At 42.0% G+C, this 18,077-nt stretch overlaps 1 protein-coding gene across 5 annotated transcripts in view; it reads left to right on the plus strand.

The window, feature by feature from the left end:
* The window catches only part of LOC102054675 (ephrin type-B receptor 5), an 84,068-nt gene extending 66,962 nt beyond the window's left edge, over positions 1-17,106 (plus strand). For all 5 annotated transcript variants that reach the window (XM_055711610.1, XM_055711611.1, XM_055711609.1 and 2 more), the window contains 11 exons: positions 4,068-4,192; positions 5,271-5,433; positions 6,274-6,388; positions 9,160-9,215; positions 9,330-9,449; positions 9,849-10,096; positions 11,040-11,255; positions 12,316-12,465; positions 12,608-12,801; positions 14,039-14,194; positions 15,171-17,106. In XM_055711610.1, coding sequence (XP_055567585.1) covers positions 4,068-4,192; positions 5,271-5,433; positions 6,274-6,388; positions 9,160-9,215; positions 9,330-9,449; positions 9,849-10,096; positions 11,040-11,255; positions 12,316-12,465; positions 12,608-12,801; positions 14,039-14,194; positions 15,171-15,279 — 1,652 coding nt within the window. In that variant the 3' untranslated portion in view covers positions 15,280-17,106. The remainder of the gene's footprint in view (positions 1-4,067; positions 4,193-5,270; positions 5,434-6,273; positions 6,389-9,159; positions 9,216-9,329; positions 9,450-9,848; positions 10,097-11,039; positions 11,256-12,315; positions 12,466-12,607; positions 12,802-14,038; positions 14,195-15,170) is intronic.
* Positions 17,107-18,077: the final 971 nt, after the last annotated feature.

Genomic DNA, 18,077 nt, shown 5'->3' on the forward strand with positions numbered 1-18,077 from the left:
TTTTTGAGGTACTCAAAATATCTTTAAATCCACCTCAGTGTGGATACCCGGGTATGTTTGTCCTGCTAGGTAGAAGAGTTGCAACTGACAGCCCACAAAAATAGGATCTGGGAGCCGTATTTAACTGATGTTTGGACTGCTTTACAGCTTTAGTTATGTTTTATATGTGCAAGAATTTTCCATACTTCTGCTATTTTATAAATAGTATACAAAAAGCAGTCCTTTTTCAGTTTTCCTTAGGGGTCTAATCTCACAACATGTTGTTTGCTCTCAGTGCATTTGAAATGGGATGGGATGGAACGGAATGGAATGGAATAGAATAGAATAGAACAATTCAGTTGGAATGGTCCTACAATGATTCTCTAGTCCAACTGCCCAGATTAGATTGAAGTGCACCCTGTTCTTTCAGCTGTCATTAGATAGAGGCCTAGCATGTCTCCATTTATAAACTCCATGTGAAAAGAGCAAAACTAATGAAAGTGACAAGTCAATATAGAACTGGACACTTGTATAAATGCAACAAGCTTTAAAAGCAGTGCTCTTTTATAAACATTTTTAATAGTCATGATGCATACAAACTAAAATACTCATCTAGCACTTCTGTGGCAGCAGAGGTATGGTAGTTTGAGTGTTGTCTTAAGACATACAACCTTGAACTTTGTATTTCCTAATATATTAACACTGGGAGAGTAACTTTGTCTCATGTTTCTGACAGGAAATACATACTTACTCCACCCACAAATACATTCACATTTCACATCACCTTAGTCAGAAATTTTTCAAAGGTGAAATCTATATATCTCTTTTTACTTGAAGTGGTGGGACAGCTCCGTGGCCAGTGTTTCATATGTTTTGTCCTTAAAAAAGGGGCAAATACATTTATCAAAATCTGAACTCTGACATAGAGAGGTAGGTTAAAGACAACTTGTCTTGCGTTGATTTGTAGTTATTTTTATTACTGAACATTTGTACTGGTTTAGGCTTTTGCCTTAAGTAGTATCTGCTTATTAGGTATGTATCACTGAAATAGCTATTTTTAATGAGCCGACTGCATTATTCTGAACATCCCTCCTGTCTTATCCTCAGTGATGGAACTACCTGGGCAATAGGGACATTCTAGACTACTGTGGTGCATGGTCAAGAGATACACACACCGTAACTCTGGGTAAAGCTGCTCCAGTGATATTTTTTTTTCTTCTTAAGTTTCCCAATACCTGTAATTCCACTATCTGCATGCTGCCCGTCTGAGTAAGAGCACCTTTTATCATCATTGCTCTGGTGCAGATTTTGCTGTGCTTACACATACTGTGCTCAGTGCCAGCCCAGGTCTTTGCACCGGAGGCAAAAGATAACCTGTTGATGGGTAGCTGAAAATGGATAGCACATATTACCATCAGAATGGGTACGTTTTGACTATGATGCAGGTCAAATGTGGCTATTTGAGTATTCTTTCCAGGTAGGGGGAAAATTGTGGATTGGAAAGAAATGAGAAAAGTGGGAAGAATAACTGATGGTGGTGGGAAGGAGAGGAATGCAGAGAGGTGGGAGGGCAGGAATGGAGGGGAAATCTAACTCCAGCCATTCTGCAAAATCTTCATTCAAAACGGGAAGGAAGCAGCTCTTCCCTGGCAGGAAAGCTCTGTATTTAGGTTTGCACCTCTCGCTGTGTATGTTTTATGTCCTAGCAGAAGGAATTTGAACTTATTGCAACGTTAAAATGTAGCGGAATCTGTCTTGATGGAAGGTTAACTGATCAGTTACCCCATTCTCCTCCCATTATCATTTGAATACAGTGTTACTCATTTGTAACTCTTAAATGCTACCTATGGTACTGGTTATTTACTGCTGTCTTCCATCCTTGCGGCAACTTTGTCATTAGCAGGTGAAGTGATTGTGCAATCCTCTTTGAAAGACCAGCAATACAAGGAGTAAGGATGAAAGCATTTGGTTGTTTATACTCCTACATTTTTGTTTCATTTACACTTGTAAGTGGTTCCCACTTGCTTGAGCTGTTTGGAGCCCATTTGTATTCTTTCAGAATAATTTTATCTTGTTACTAAAAATTGTACTTTTACCTTTTTAGCAGCTAATGAGGGAAGAAAATGCTATTCTGCAATTTTTGATCATTTGTCTCTACCTCATTCCTCGCATCAAGGAAGTTTGTTGTGTAAAACTGGTGGAGTTAGGCTGCAGCTTGTCATTGGCATGCTTTTCCTGGAAAATTTAAATGTTGCTGAAGACATCACTTGCATTAGGAAAATGAGGGTTCCCTTGCTGCGTACCTGAAGGTTTCTTGGCAACATGACATTTTGCTTGCAAAGAGGAAGCAAAACTTGAGAAGACTTTTGTGGACAGACAATTGGCAGGCTGAAAGAGCCTCTTCCAATTGTACTGAAACTTTTGCTTGAAAATCTCTTCCTAGAAAGAAACTCATATTCTTTTGTCTTTTGCACGAACCTGGAGAACATGCATGTGTATGTGTGTGTGTACATACAAATTCATGGATGTCTTTTGTAGAAGTTTTCATTCTCCAGAAAGCTTCACATGCAAGTGCCTTTAACAACCATACATCTTTATTCCTGTTCTGAGGCTGTTTTTTGAACTAACTACTTCAGGAAAGGGCCTGCAATATATTAAGTAGGTGTTTTGTACTTCTGTTGTCTTCAGAATATGTGAATGGTGCCTCAAAGAGTACAAAAAAATGAAAAGCATTACTACCCCAAATAGTAGCTTGGATTGTTTCTCCTTGTAATCTAATATTAGTTCCGTGAACAGTGTTTGAAATGATTAATTGTATTATCTTCAGGCTAATATTTTGTTTCCTTCCCACTGATTTAATGAGTTTCAGGTTAGTGTGAAGTAAGGGAAGTTACACAACTCTCAAAGCCTGGAACTGAACTTCAAACTTTTAGAATAGCCAATCAAAAGATTTCTAAAATTGGTAGACACAAGTTCTTGCTTGCTTTCTGTTTTATGTTCGTGCTTCCAAAGCCATCTTTTATGTTTGATGTCCAGATCCTTGCTTTCTACATAAGGGAAGTTGACATTTTCCCACAGTAATTAATATCTGACACAGACTATAAACACTTGATATCATAATGGAATCAAGAGAGTTAACATCTCTATCTGGGTAGTGTACCAGGCTGGCCGCCTGTTTACCAAATGACAGAAACTTAGCAAGCTACTTAAGAGCAGACAGAAAAACTGTATGTGAAGCTTCCACATGTGTACACTTAACCGTGACCTTTAGGTGCTGGTTCCAGACAGCAGTGCTTTGTTAGAAGCCCATGCAGACGGGACTGCTGTGGTTCTGTGGCCTGCAGAAGGACTGAGAGCCTCAAATGCAGTGGTAGTTTGGACATTTGGGCAATAGCCTTGACTGGGATTGGCTTGAGATCCTAGACCTAGTCTGAACACAAGGCTGCATATTAGGCTGTGAAAATGAAATGCTTTCAGTTGCTATGATCTGCAGCTGAGCTGGCACCACTGAACTGAGGAATGTGTCAAAATCTGTTCCTTAACGCATCAGTCGTCAGTCTCCATCTTCTGGTTTGCAGCTGTGACCTGGTAGTGAATGACCTCCATTACTCTGATAGCCTTACCTGATATTTTTCCCCAGACAAACAATGATAATCTGGGCAAGAAGCAGAACAGAGGTAGTGTGCTCTGCTTTTGCTCTGACTGCTATCTCATTGTTTGTCCAAGTGTGATCCTAGAATGAGGCAGTGGCACTGAACACCTTGTCATCTTGCATGTTAAAATTGCAAATCTGGCGATCAGAATAATGTTCCAGCTACAGTGTAGAGCATTCCATAATTCCTGTGCATGATCAGTTGGTTGCGGATTTCTTAATTTTCTTTCTGTCCAAGTTGTCAGTGACTGTATCTCCTAGCAGATTAGAATTGTGCCTGGATTTCTTCCGGTTATTTTATGACATGCTTCATAATTCAAATTGAGGGAAATTAAAGGAGGCGCTCACCTACCTTATTAACTCATCATAATATTAATCAATTATAGTTCATTGTTAAGCTTATCCCTTTGCAATCTCTCCTTCCTGTCTATTCCAGTCCCCTCTGCCGTCCCCATGATGCATCAGGTGAGTCGCACTACCAACAGTATCACGCTGTCATGGCCTCAGCCAGACCAGCCCAATGGGATCATCCTGGATTACCAGCTGCGCTACTTTGACAAGGTGAGCAGAAAGTGAGGCAGTGCTGATTGTCACATAGCTGTTATGCACAAGAGGACAGGGTAGCCTTCTGTCTAGGAGATGCACCCCTGGATTCAGATGAATAAGATGGAGAAAAAACGCTTCAATGATGAACAAAGAGCAAGCTGTAGCAAAACCAGATGTTCATAATATACACTTTGTCTAACATCAGTCCATCTGCGTTTCCCAACTTGGAACCACCTAGGGACAACTGTGGCTAACAACATAATAAGTTTAGCACCAGCTGATACAGGTAACAGTGGAAGGAACTGAAGTTCCCAAATCTGTCTACTGGAATTGGGCTCACTGCAACATTCTGTTGTGTGTTTGTGGAGGGAAGTCCTGTGTCCCCATTTATGCCTGGACAGTCATCTCTAAGACATTTTGGGTGGATTAATGCACTACTCCATGCACTAAGTGACAGATGTCTGTTACCTGTTTCTGTCCTGGAATTACAGGATGGCAAGTACAAAGTTGCTCTCCGTTCACAACTTCCATGACTCCTAATCCAACTGGTTTGAGAAGGGGTACATAGGGCTGTTCAGACAAGCTGTCATTCTGATCTTTCACATAAATATTTTTGCAGGATCGTGTGAGGCTATTTTTTCTGTAGCAGTAAAAGGGCCTGCTATTTGTAATAATATGTCTAACAGCTTCCTGGATACAGCATTACATGTGTTTTTGCTCTGGATTCTCCTAGAATATGTGAGTTTGGAGCGGGTAGAAAACACATTTTCAGGACAGGCTAGGACTTTTTAAATGGATATGCTTAGCAAGGAACCATGGAACAAGGTAATTTTGTCTCTCACTCTTGTTTAGGTCAGAATTGAGGGTCTTTGGCAGAGCTCTGTGGGAAGCCCAGGCCCATGGGAACAAAAAGCAGCAGTGAGGAACAAATAGTGTGTGAGGAAGTCAGGTCTGGAATAGCGGTTGTGGTTGGGAGGCTCTGTAACCGGTTCAGAGAATACTGGGCTGGCATGGAAACTAGCATTCCTCGTTGAGGAGAGCAAGCGATATGTGCAGAAGTCTTACATTCCTTTTTGGCCACTGACATTCACAGGCAGAAGATGAGGATAATTCATTCACCTTGACTAGTGAAACCAACATGGCCACCATATCAAACCTGAGCCCAGGCAAGATCTATGCCTTCCAAGTACGAGCTAGAACAGCAGTGGGCTATGGCCCGTACAGTGGAAAGATGTATTTCCAGACCTTAATGGGAGGTAAGTGCTACTATTTTGTACTCAGATCTGCACATGAGCATCTTTCACTTGCATGTGTTCCTGACTGTGTTAGATTATCCTCTGGAGGACTGCTACCAGACACTCCTACCCAACTTGTATTTCTGTGTATCGTAATTTGTGTACGCAGATCTGGTCACTCAGAGAAGCTCCATGCTGTCAAGAGTGTATTGATTACACTGCCACCGTATTCCCCACCCCAGTCCTTATGGGCTCTGCATCCCCCAACCAGCAGGAGCAGAGTGTGCAGGCAGAACTCTCTTTAAGAGGGTGTTCACAGTACATAGCACTATACCCTGCTGTAGTTTGGAATCCACCTGCCGCAGGAAATCGTAGAGCTGAATGCTCTGTGAAAGCCTTAAAGACAGATGGGACACAGGACATATACCCAGGAGGTTGCCTTCCAGCAGCACCACCATCTGTTCGTGTAGGGAGCAACATGCCTTGTGATATTCTTTGGTCTGGGTCAGAGGAAGTCCCGTAGGTCACCTATGAGCTAAGTTAATAGGGGACAGTGGGATCAAAACCCAGGTGTAGAGCTAGCCTATACTTACGTGGCTGGGCAGGTGGCAGTGGAACGAAGGAAAGAAATGTGGATTTGGGGGGAGCACTGCCTTTTCAGAAGTAGGAAGGCAGGCACTGGAGTAGCACAGTGACTGAAAGGTAAAGGAATAACCAAGTTGGACATTTGGGTCTGCCAGGACTAGCCTGGGAAGCATAATGGCTGGCAGGGATGGAATTATGGCTGAGACAGTAGAAGGGAAACTAACAGTTCCTGTCCTCTGCATTTGTGTATGTGTGTGCATGTGTCTTCCTCGCTAGGGGAGCGCTCGGAGATGGTACAAGACCGACTGCCACTTATCGTGGGCTCAGCGCTTGGTGGTCTAGCCTTCTTGGTAATTGCTGCCATTGCCATCCTTGCCATCATCTTCAAGAGGTGAATTCCTTGACCTGCTCATGTGCACTGCAGACAGTGGAACTATCTTTCCCCTGCTACATAACCCCGTCCCAAGGGAAACAGCCTGATCTACATTTATCCAGATGTCCTTGAGATGCCACTTTCTAATTAAGGAAAGATCCTGCCCCATTACTCCTATCTGAGGAGCCTTTCCTTTGGTAAACAGCTCATGTACTTAGCTGATGTTTGGCAAGTCAGCAATATGAACACAAGGGAAACATTTTAAAGCTGGTGCTTGGAAGGTATTTAAATGCATCACAGTAAAGAAGGGACTGTAAATCACATTTTAGGCATCAAGCGGAGAATGAAGCAATGTGGTGAAGGAGGACTAGTGGAGTAAGTATTTAGATCCACTTACTTAGAAGTTAGGTACCTTCTTAGAAAGAAGATTAAACACCCTTTAACCAAAGACCAAGCTGAAGAATAATATCTGTACAACCCCAATGGTTCCGTGGAACACTGACTCGTAAAATACAGGCTAAAAAAAGCAATTACCATTTTCCATTTTGGAAAGAAAAAAAGGGCTGATAAGACAATGTAGAGGTAGTCTGTTACGGCAAAAAAAGGAGGACAGAAGTTTTAAAGAGAAAGAGAGAAAAGTAAGGGTCACGTTTTGTAGAAGCACAAAAATAAACAATGGGGGTTTTGTTATCTGTTGAAAAGGAACAGTCATTGCCCACTCCTTGAATTTGTTGAGGTTTGAACTTAATCCCCTAGATTATCAGTAATGGATTTCTGTATCCTTGCGCTACTCTGCCTCTGCACAAGAGGGACTTTTTAGCTTTTTCTACTGACCTAAAAAAATGTACAAACTACTTAACTTTAGAAAGTGACATCTAGTTTAGTTTTCTTTTTTGTTGTCTTCCCTTTTCTACATTTGTTTTCTCCTTCTGTGTATGTTCTCTTCTAATATTTTTCCTCTGGAAAGAAAAGAATTATCAAACACTGTTATATTTACATTGTTGCCTCCTTTTGTAGCTTTGAACTGTTAAAAATATAATTTCTTGTTACATCTGGAAATGTGATATTATGTGCACAACTCAATAAAGCATATATTTTTCTAAAAACAATAAACCAAACCCAGAATAAATTGATATCAAAACTGTGTTGGGGAAAGACATTAATGGGTTTCTGAAAAATGTATCTGCATAAAAGGAAATATTGTAAAAAATAGATTCATTTATACTTGAAGGATCATATGCAATAAGTAGACAATTATTCAGAAGTGGAGATACCAAATTTCTACTTTAAATTTGTCCTTTTTAAGAAAAGTAAGTTTGAAGATGTAGGATATGAGGAATGCCACATGAAATGACTAGTTCTTTAAAAGGTTGAATATATGTAGAGTCAAATGATACAATTTTAACTTGTTTCTGCACATTCTTGGTACACATTTTCCAGGCAATATAGTATGAAACATCTATTTTAGCTAATCACTGGATTTTTTTTTTTGTGATGGGAAACCATTAATCTGTCAGATAACCTATAAAAAAAACCCCATGCATGCAGACCTGACTTTCAGATGCAATAGCAGAGTTAGAGTTCTTAGCTATAGGCCCTCAGCAAAGCCAGTCTCTTTCCGCACAGAACAGATTTGGAAGGTAGAACTGCCTGTGTTTTTGCAATCTTAGCAGAATTTAAAGAGATAAGCCTGACAAGTATAGATAATACAATTACCTATCAGAATGACAGAATTAATTATGTGGATAAAGAAAAGCAGTAAATGTCTCGTGATACTCTTTTTTTCAGATGCTAATTGAGTTATTGGCTAGAAGGTCTTGTGCCAAGACAGCAAAGCATACGAGTTGGCACAAATCCATGCACAGAGCAGGCATACTACAGGGTACCACGGGTTTGATTTACAATCTGGTCTAATTCATATCATTTAGAAAAGATCATAAGCTAGCATGAATTGTACATTTTTGGAAAAAAATATAAGCGCTATTGGGAACAAAGGAAGCAACTTGAAAATGTGTTTAGAGCAAACCAAGAGTAGGATGAAACAGAATATCTAGATCATGTGGGGAAAAAGTGCTTGAATCACACACATTTAAGAGGAGAATGAAATATGAGAAATGCCTATGCTGAGAAGGACCTATGCTTACTGGAAATTAGATACATATATGCAGTACATATTACAATAATAAAGACCATACCTGTTTTGATCTGCACATGCAAAAATCACATCATGGGACAGATTTCTGTCCATCTGGCTCTGTGTGGTTGGTTTTGTGTACTGTGCTTATGAAAAGAATAGTCAAAGTAAATGCTGTCGAAAGACCAGGAAGAAGAATAGAAAACTAATCTTTGGGGGAAATTTACACAAATTAAACTTTAGCGTAAATGGCTTTTGGAAATTTTTTTACAAACTTAAAAAGCATCACAGGAGATGGCTTAGATTAATATTTAAAAGAATAATTTGTCATAATTAAATGAAATTAAAATGCAAATTTAGCCTGAATAGCAAGAAAATGTCCAAGACAGTAATGTTTGTTTTTCAGGTTAGTGCTGGTGGCCCTATCATTTGTCATATCTAAAGTGGGGATGCAAACAAACAGTGGTGTAAAAGCTACCACACAAAAAACCAAGCATGCACTGCTTACCAAGAGATGGGCAGGATCTTAACACCCATCTTCTATCCCTAAATTCAAGGACTCTTTGAGTCTTGCATTGAGATGCCTACCCCATCATCCTGTGAGAGATTCTTGTGCGTGTGTTGACTTTCCTTTCCTTTCCTTTATGTCCTCCAGTAAAAGGCGAGAGACTCCATACACAGACCGCCTGCAGCAGTATATCGGTGCACGAGGTAAGCCTTCTTGAGCAACTGATGGTGAGGGGCTGTCTCTTCTCAGGACTTGTTAATACCCATGTCTCTCAGGGTTTGATTATGGTGATGTTTTGGGCTGTCCCTCCGCTGCAGGACTTGGAGTGAAGTATTACATTGATCCTTCAACCTATGAAGATCCCAATGAAGCTATTAGAGAATTTGCCAAGGAAATTGATGTGTCCTTCATCAAGATTGAGGAGGTCATTGGATCAGGTAGTGTGAGAACCTGCAGATTTTCAAATGCCTTTTTGTTCACCTTGAGGCCTGGCACACTACTGGCCTGAAATGAACCCATGCATCCATGCATCCAGTGTCTCAGGATAGCTAACCTTCATTTTTACCAAAATTCATCTTAACCTACTTACCCTTAGATGCTGGCTCCAAACCAAGTTCAAAACACCCTTTGAAGACTCAGAGCTCCTCACTTGAACCCTGAAGATGTAGTCTCCAACCTGAGCCTTCATCAGGAGCTTTACCTTAATCCAAACAGTCCTAGTAACCCTATTTCCAAGCAGCGCCTGGGGTCTTCCACAGTAGAATGCTTTAGTGCACCTGACTAAAATTCTTTACTGTGTTTCCTTACTTGAGGTGTGTTTCTTCCCTCCCTGACAGGAGAGTTTGGAGAGGTGTGCTTTGGGCACCTAAAACACCCAGGGAAGCGAGAATACACAGTAGCTATTAAGACCCTGAAGTCAGGTTACACAGATGAACAGCGGCGGGAGTTCCTGAGCGAGGCCAGCATCATGGGGCAATTTGAGCATCCCAATGTCATCCATCTGGAGGGTGTGGTCACCAAGAGCCGGCCAGTCATGATTGTCACAGAGTTCATGGAGAACGGATCACTGGATTCCTTCCTCAGGGTACCACAACCAGATTCTCCCACAACCGTTACCTCTTCATCTTGCTGTGTGCCTGTATCAGCTCTGATAGTTTTGCCTCTCTTCCTCTTCACTCCTGTCTCTCTCAGTCCTCAGTCGCCCTCTTCAGGTGCAGTAGAAATAATAGCAAGTTAACAGAGGAAGTGGGTTTGGGCCAATGTGGCGAAAATACTCCAAAATCTCACCCGTCATATAAAATTTCCTCATTATTTGAGACTTCTCCAGCTCAAATAATTAATGGTAAAAAGTACTAAATTGTTTATCTTTGTACACAGCCTTCCAGCTCCTTATGGGCATGCACCAAAGTTTGCCTTTCTTATAATGTTTTTCAGACTTTATTCTGCTGCCACTGAATGTTTTCAAGTTTCAACATTGTAATGAAGTAGCGAAACTTGTGCTTACTTTTGGACTCAGACTTTCTGGTAGTTTTTTTTAGTAATGAAACATAAATACAGACATTTTTATAGTATAGATGATTCACTTCTTTTCTTCACTGACTCATATGCTAATTCAGCCACAAATGCTGTGGCAAGTACACTGTGATGAGCACGTGAGCGCATTGTGTAAAGCAGGATAGAACCCATTGTAAAGATCTTGAAACAGTAAAAGCAGATTTGTCTGCTACGGCCATTCAGCCATCTTAGTAGTTAAAGAGACTAGGTGTAGGATGCGAAAGGAGGACATGGCCACAAGAAGAGATCTGTGTTCAGAAAAAGGTCACCAGTGTCCGACTTCATTTAAGATTCATTGCTTTAAGCCCACCCTCCTTTCTTACTTGCTCTCCGTGAACCTTCAGATTTTGGCTGAAGTTAAGGTGTATGTTCTCTAACTTCATATAATCCACCTTGTTACCTTGCTCTTTGTTTGTCTTCCCTGTTGGCTTCATATTCTGTGGTCATAAAAGCCTGTGTTTGCCTCCTCGCAGCAGAAGGAGGGACAGTTCAGTGTGTTACAGCTGGTGGGAATGCTACGGGGGATTGCAGCTGGCATGCGCTACCTTTCAGACATGAACTATGTGCATCGTGACCTGGCAGCACGTAACATCCTAGTCAACGGTAACCTTGTATGCAAGGTGTCAGACTTTGGTTTGTCCCGCTTTCTGGAGGATGATGCTTCAAATCCCACCTACACTGGAGCTCTGGTGAGTTACTTCTATGGAGCAAGTTGCTGCACTGCTGCCAGCTGTGGTTTTCTTCCTGTGCTCCTCCTTGATTTGGTGTACCCTTTTTAGTCCATCTTGAGATCAGAGACACCGGTGAGGTAGAGCCTTCTATCTTGTGGGCTATCTGTACTAAAGAGGTAAGAAACAAAAATAGCTGAATATCTGATCCACTCTGCTGTGCAGAGTCTGAGTGCTGTTCTTTGTGGAATGATAGTGAATAGGACAAACCTCATAACTTGGTTTTAGGTGTTACCTTCCCCAGTTTATTAGCTTCTTACAGGAGATACAAAGGACTGAAGGAGAGGATGAAGTCCTGTACTACCACACTTTGAGCAAACAATTGGGGTTTTTCCTGCAGAAAAGATAACTGGCATAAGTAGGCTTATGGGCTTACAACCAGCCACCAAACGAGCTTACCGCCTGTGAAGCTCTGACACCTGTAATACATCCTACAAAGGGGTGGAGAGTGTAATGGGCAGGTTGAAACTACCATGTGGTATGCAGGGGATGCAGAATTCAGTTACTGAAAACTGAAGCAAGTTTTAGATGTAAGTCTTTTGAAGAAACAGCACCTGAATGTTATTTTGCCCAGCAGGTCATACCTGCAGTCTGAGAGGTCAAGACGGAAAGAGGAAGGGGTTAATGCTAGCCACTCAGGGTACTTGTCTGTCCTTGCTGTTGCAGGTTGGGATTGTTTAAATGGTTTTAGATTTCCAAATGATTGTGACTTTCAGGAGGATTTTACTATCTGGCACCTCTCAAATGGTGCAAAGAAGAGCTATGAAATTTAAAATCTATTACATGACAGGATTGGTAGCAGCAAGGAGGCATGATTGTTTTTTCATCTATATTTGTCAATAGAACAAGGTGGAAGCCTTGAACAGAGTTTTAATTTAGACCAACAATGTCTACAAGAGTGCACCAACTGGACAGGCACCCCATGCTTAGAGTTGTGTCATGCTGATCGGTTCAGTGATACCATTGTCACAAATAGTCCTTATGTGACTAATGCCCCGGTTGCTCTCTGACTGCTTTCTAGGGCTGCAAAATCCCTGTCCGCTGGACTGCCCCTGAAGCCGTCCAGTATCGCAAGTTCACCTCCTCCAGTGACGTATGGAGCTATGGCATTGTCATGTGGGAAGTGATGTCCTATGGTGAGAGGCCTTACTGGGACATGTCCAATCAGGATGTAAGTTGTAGAAGTGGTGAGAGTGTACATCTGCTCTCTGTCCTGTGCAATTCAAGTAGAAAAAAGTAATACACCACCAAGTGACTGAAGCTTGTTCGTCTTTTCTTTTCCCAGCTGTGATAAAGTTCTCCTTTTCCTGCAGGTGATTAATGCCATTGACCAGGACTATCGCCTGCCACCACCCCCAGACTGCCCGACTGTTTTGCACCTGCTAATGCTTGACTGCTGGCAGAAGGAACGGGTCCAGAGACCCAAATTTGAGCAGATAGTCAGTGCCCTTGATAAAATGATTCGTAAGCCATCTGCCCTTAAAGCCACTGGCACTGGGAGTAGCAGGTGAGATGAGGATTTAATGCAAAATAATAGGGCTTGTCTCTTGGTGGGCACAATGAGGAAAAGAAAGCAATAAATAAGACTATAAAGTATTTTTTCCAACCCTCTCATCTGAGACAGGGAACAAGTAGGAAGGGAACAAAAAATGAGGGAGAGAGTTGGAAGAACTGTATATCCTGATTCACTTATTGGGTGGTGAGGAATTGCAAGTGCTGGATGTGAGAGGAGATAAATCTCTTGATGGGGTGCACCAAGGGTGAATGAGTGAGGGATCTTAGGGAATGGAGGGACGCATATGGGTGCAGCTACACAAGATATTCTGTGATTACACAGTGCTGTGTGATCACAAGAGGTAATGAAGGAAGAAAAGACCTTAGCTTATGGAGGGAAGGAAATCTGTAGCTAAGACTAATTAGAACTGTAGCTTGCATCCCATATTTTCCCAACAGCATTTTGCAGCCTGATGGAACCAGAGTCAGGAGGTCAGCAATGGCAAAATCTCTTGGGGGGTAAATGGCACCAAGATTAGATAGTTGTTGGGCTGATGACAGTATTACAACCTGGTGGCCTGGAGGGTTTTACCCCATAGTTATAAACCTTGTCTCAGTGGAATATACTCCACAGCTGGGGGAGGGCAAAAGTATCTAGTGATGCCCATTTTACAAAAACAGCACATAAAGAAAGTTACAGCTTTGGGGCAGATTCAGGTGATGGGGAAAAGAGCAAATGTCATGTATAAACAGTCATTTATTTGGCCTTTTACTGTGATTTTATCTGATGCATGTTGGAGCTGAAACAACACATTCATTGTCTCATAGGTTACTTTCTGAACCAGGGAATGCATCTAGGAGAGGGAGAGCTAGTCACAAAGGTTAAAAGCTATAAGGTCTCATCTCTGCCTTAGAAACTGCCTCACTGCAACTCTTTGCCCAGCTAATAGGTCTAGACCTAGAAAGTGTGGGAAGATTTGGGGCAACAAGAAGAGAATGTGCCTGAGGGAGTATAAGACGGGAAGGAAGGATCAATTTTGTGGGGTGGATGGATTGTTTTCTGACAGAAAAGGGAACACAGGTAATCTAGAAACAGGGCATCAACATGTAGGACTTTAGGAATCAGGGCATGAAGAACAAATATTCTCCATTCTGTGCTCTTGCATTTTCTCCCTCTTATAACTCTTACCTTACTAGTATGGTCAGTGGATATTGATAACTTGGGTTTTTAGAATGTGCCTCTTTTGCAGACCATCTCAGCCTCTCCTGAGCAACTGTCCTCCAGATTTCCCTTCACTCAGCAATGCCCATGAGTGGTTGGACGCTATCAAGATGGGCCGTTACAAGGAGAATTTTGACCAGGCTGGTCTGATTACATTTGATGTCATATCACGCATGACTCTGGAGTAAGTAGAGAGGCAGAGAATTTAGTCAGGGCTATATGAAGAATATGTACACATGGAAAATGAGAGGGAAGCCAAAGCAAAGTATCTACTGCTTCTTACATCTTATTAGGTCCTCTGGCCCCACTCCATACTGCTGTATGTTTGCAACCTGTTTCTATAAGCACTAATACTGATCCCACAGACACTACAACACATACTGTCAGTGTTGCAGAGAGGCTGTTATATCAGAGTGCTCATGACAGCTACCACAGGTAGTAACCACTTGTAAGGAGATGTGCAGAACCAGCTGTACGATATACTGGTTTGAAGTGTTATGTAGAAGACAGGAGGCAGGAAAAGGAACATTGTTAGGATCATAAAATTGTTTGGATTAGAAGGGACTTTTAAAGATCATCTAGTCCAAACCCCCTGCCATGAGCAGGGACATCTTTCAGTAGACCAGGTGGTTCAAGGCCCCGTCTGACCTGACTTTGGATGCTTCCAGGGATGGGGCATCCACAGCTTCTCTGCACAGCCTGTGCCAGTGCCTCACCACCCTTCCTTATATCCAATGTAAACCTATTCTCTTTCAGTTTAAAACCATTGTCCCTTGTCCTGTCACTACAGGCCCTGGTAAAAAGTCTCTCTCCATCTTTCTTGTAACCCCCCTTCATATATTGAAAGGCTGCAAGAAGGTCTCCCTGGAGGCTTCTCTTCTCTAGGCTTAACCACCCCCACCCCCCTGCCTTTCACTGCTTCTTTTTATAACATAACCTGCCAAAGTTTTGCCAGCATCCCCTCCACCCAGATGAATTTGCCAAGCAAAAGCAGAAGCCTTATCAACTGTTTCTCAAAGATACACGTATGCATATAGCTGTACGCATATAGCTGTACACATATATCCATACACATTGATTTGGATACAGTGAGATGGATGGGGACTGTTCAGGAAAAGCAGCCCATTTTAACACCTACCACGTGCTCTGTTCTCTTGCAGAGATATCCAGCGTATTGGCATCACACTTGTTGGTCACCAGAAAAAGATTCTGAACAGCATCCAGCTCATGCGAGTCCATTTGAATCAGCTTGAACCAGTTGAAGTGTGATGTTTACACCATCTTTATTCCACTAGTCCCAAACTCTGGAAAGTTTCTGGGGGAATTCAGAGGGATTTTCACTGTAAGAAAAAGAGATTTCAGTATGCTACTTGAAGACTTTATGCACCTTGAGAGTGCACACTACATCTGTTCCATGAACAAGCACGAAGCCTTGCCATGATTTGAAAGCAGAGCTAAATAACTGATGGCATTTAAATGTGGCTGATGTCATATGTTGGGAATGGGCTGTGGGAGGGAAGGTTCGAATAGGAGGTGGAATAATAACTTGGACAGATCACAAGCACCTGATGCCTCTTCTCTGCCAAAAGAAGGCATCAAACAACTTCACAAAGCCCTCAGCAGGCTTTATTTGTGGCTGGGAGCCCAGCAAATCTACAAAGACATAATAAAGGCAACAAAAAAATTACCATTTTTTTTTTCCGAAAGAATGCCATCATGGTGTGAGAGATTATTGCTCAGATGGAGATGAGCATCAGGCTATCAATTGGTATGCCAGCTTGGTCTGGAACTCAAGTTCCAGTTAGTGCACAATATGTGATAAGCAGGAAGACATGCCACCTGGTGAAGAGGCTGAGAGTAAAGGGCTCAAAAATTCTGTGTATTTCATGTGCAATTCTTGGGTCTGCTCTGTGATCCAGGAGGGAAACTTACTAATCCTTTCTGTTGACACAAGGAACAGCAAGCCCTTGGTGCTATGCAACTCTATGGGACTGCAACAGAATGGAATGATAAGGATTCCTAGAATCCATCCTACTGGATCTGCAAATGGAGAGGTAAACAAATAGGTTCTAGTCCTCACAAGCCCTTTCTTGAGAGGAAAGGCATAAGTTGTGATATTCTGAAATCCTGAGCACCCAGAATTTGGGTTTTGTTCTCTTCTGACCCCCTTACATACATCGAAGAGTATGACAAAAAAATCTGAAGCCCCTTGCTTTTGAAAAATACTTGCTCTTTTTCTCACCCTAGCCAGCTACATCCGTGGGCACAGCTGGTCAAATATTGTTTCTGAAGAGAATGCAGACCTGCAGTAGTCACCTCCAAATAAACAATTTTAACAAAGGAGGTGAAACTCTTTCACAAGCTCTTGTCAGGACTGATCAGGCAGGGTACCAGTCCCACAAGCTGCTTCAGCCCTTACAAAAGGAGTAACAATGTCCATGGGATCAACTGCATTGTCTGGTAGAGGTGCATGAGGATGACCAGAATGACAGAATTTATGTCTCACTTCAGACAGTCTCGTTCGTACCTGCTGAAGGAAAGATTGCTCTGAGGCAGAGCAGTGCTTCAGGACTGTTATCTATCCCTATGCACAAGTGTGAAAACATGAAGCTGAGCTTGAGAGGAAAACTCATAAACTATATACTTGTCTACCTCACCAACACATAGGAAGGGAAGTGGAAACGGCATTGTTCAGCATCTCCTCAATGAAGGCATTACATGAAAAGAGACCTGCTTTGTGTCTAGAGAGGAAATAACCCGAGCTGTTCCAATCTGTGCCCATCTGTTGGCTCACTGTGAACTAGCCATGAACTTACTGTTTTTCTCCAGCTGTCAAGGTTAGAATAGCACAACTTCTGCAGATACTACTCCTGTACGGATTTAAGGATCCTCCCCGTCAACCCAGCAACTGAAGACTGAGAAGCCACACTTAATAGTTAAAGAGTCCCATAATATGATAGGTGCTCCAGAATAGTTGCACTAGAATAGCCAGCACTGTTCAGACTCTTTGTTACACCATTAGAGCAATATCATTGTTAATTTTTTTATTTGAAGGAGAATAAATGTGCTTTTTTTCAAGATTAAAAAAAAAAAAAAAGTGCCAGTGCAAAACCAATACAAGGAACTGCTAATAAAACATTCAGAGCAGTACAAAGAGAGTGTGAAGAATAAAAGCACACCACATCAGACTAGTGTGAGTCCAGCTCCAGAAAATTTGAGGGTATTGCTTTTTGAAGGGTTTCTACAAACTTGTAATACTCAAAAATCCAGTTACATGTGTACTCCACCTAACAGCAACTGAGCCTGAACAAGTGTCCTCTTCAGAAAGCATGTTGAGGGGAATCTGTGGTCTCTAGCACCTTTCATATGCATTCACCAGAGGACAGCAACGCATGTATGTGTAGCTGTACATGAGTGTATTCTAGAAGTTGTGCAGGCCATCTGGGGAAACATAGCAAGCTGTTTTCTGTGCCTTGGGTGGTCAAAATTAGTGGAGAAATGACCTATTTCAAATCCCATGGCCTCTTTTGAGGCTAGAGGAAACTTGCATGCAGCAAATACATTCTCTGCCTTCATGCAATGGGAGACAAAATGGGAGCCTTGTCTGAATCTCACAAAAATGACCATGATGTTTAATAACTCCTTACAGGAAGCTGCAGTGAAGTGGACTGCTTGGTGGTAGTTCAGGCAGTAGGACATTTGCTTTTGCATGTGAAGTCTACAGCAAAGTTGTTTTTACAGTCAAAGGGATTTACTCACTATACCAAAGCAGGCAAGTAGTGACAGGACATCATAGATCTCTTCTTCCTCCTGTTCTAAGGCAAGGTGAAATGTCCCAAGGATAATGCCAAGGGGTCAAGTGTCAAGATGTCCTGGCTATGGCTAGAATCTCACAAGGACAGGCTTGGGGTCACAGACAGGAGTGAAAAAGGATACCTGTTTTCTCTAAGACATGTCTCCATTCTCTTTATTGCTAGGGTGTTCCTTATTTTCAGAGTACTTCTTCCCTAGTTTGGGATGCAAAGGCTCTCATGTTGCAATGCAGTTTGTGTTATTTGCCATCATGT

Source organism: Falco cherrug, chromosome 5, assembly GCF_023634085.1.
Source record: "Falco cherrug isolate bFalChe1 chromosome 5, bFalChe1.pri, whole genome shotgun sequence".
Classification (NCBI taxonomy): Eukaryota; Metazoa; Chordata; class Aves; order Falconiformes; family Falconidae; genus Falco; species Falco cherrug.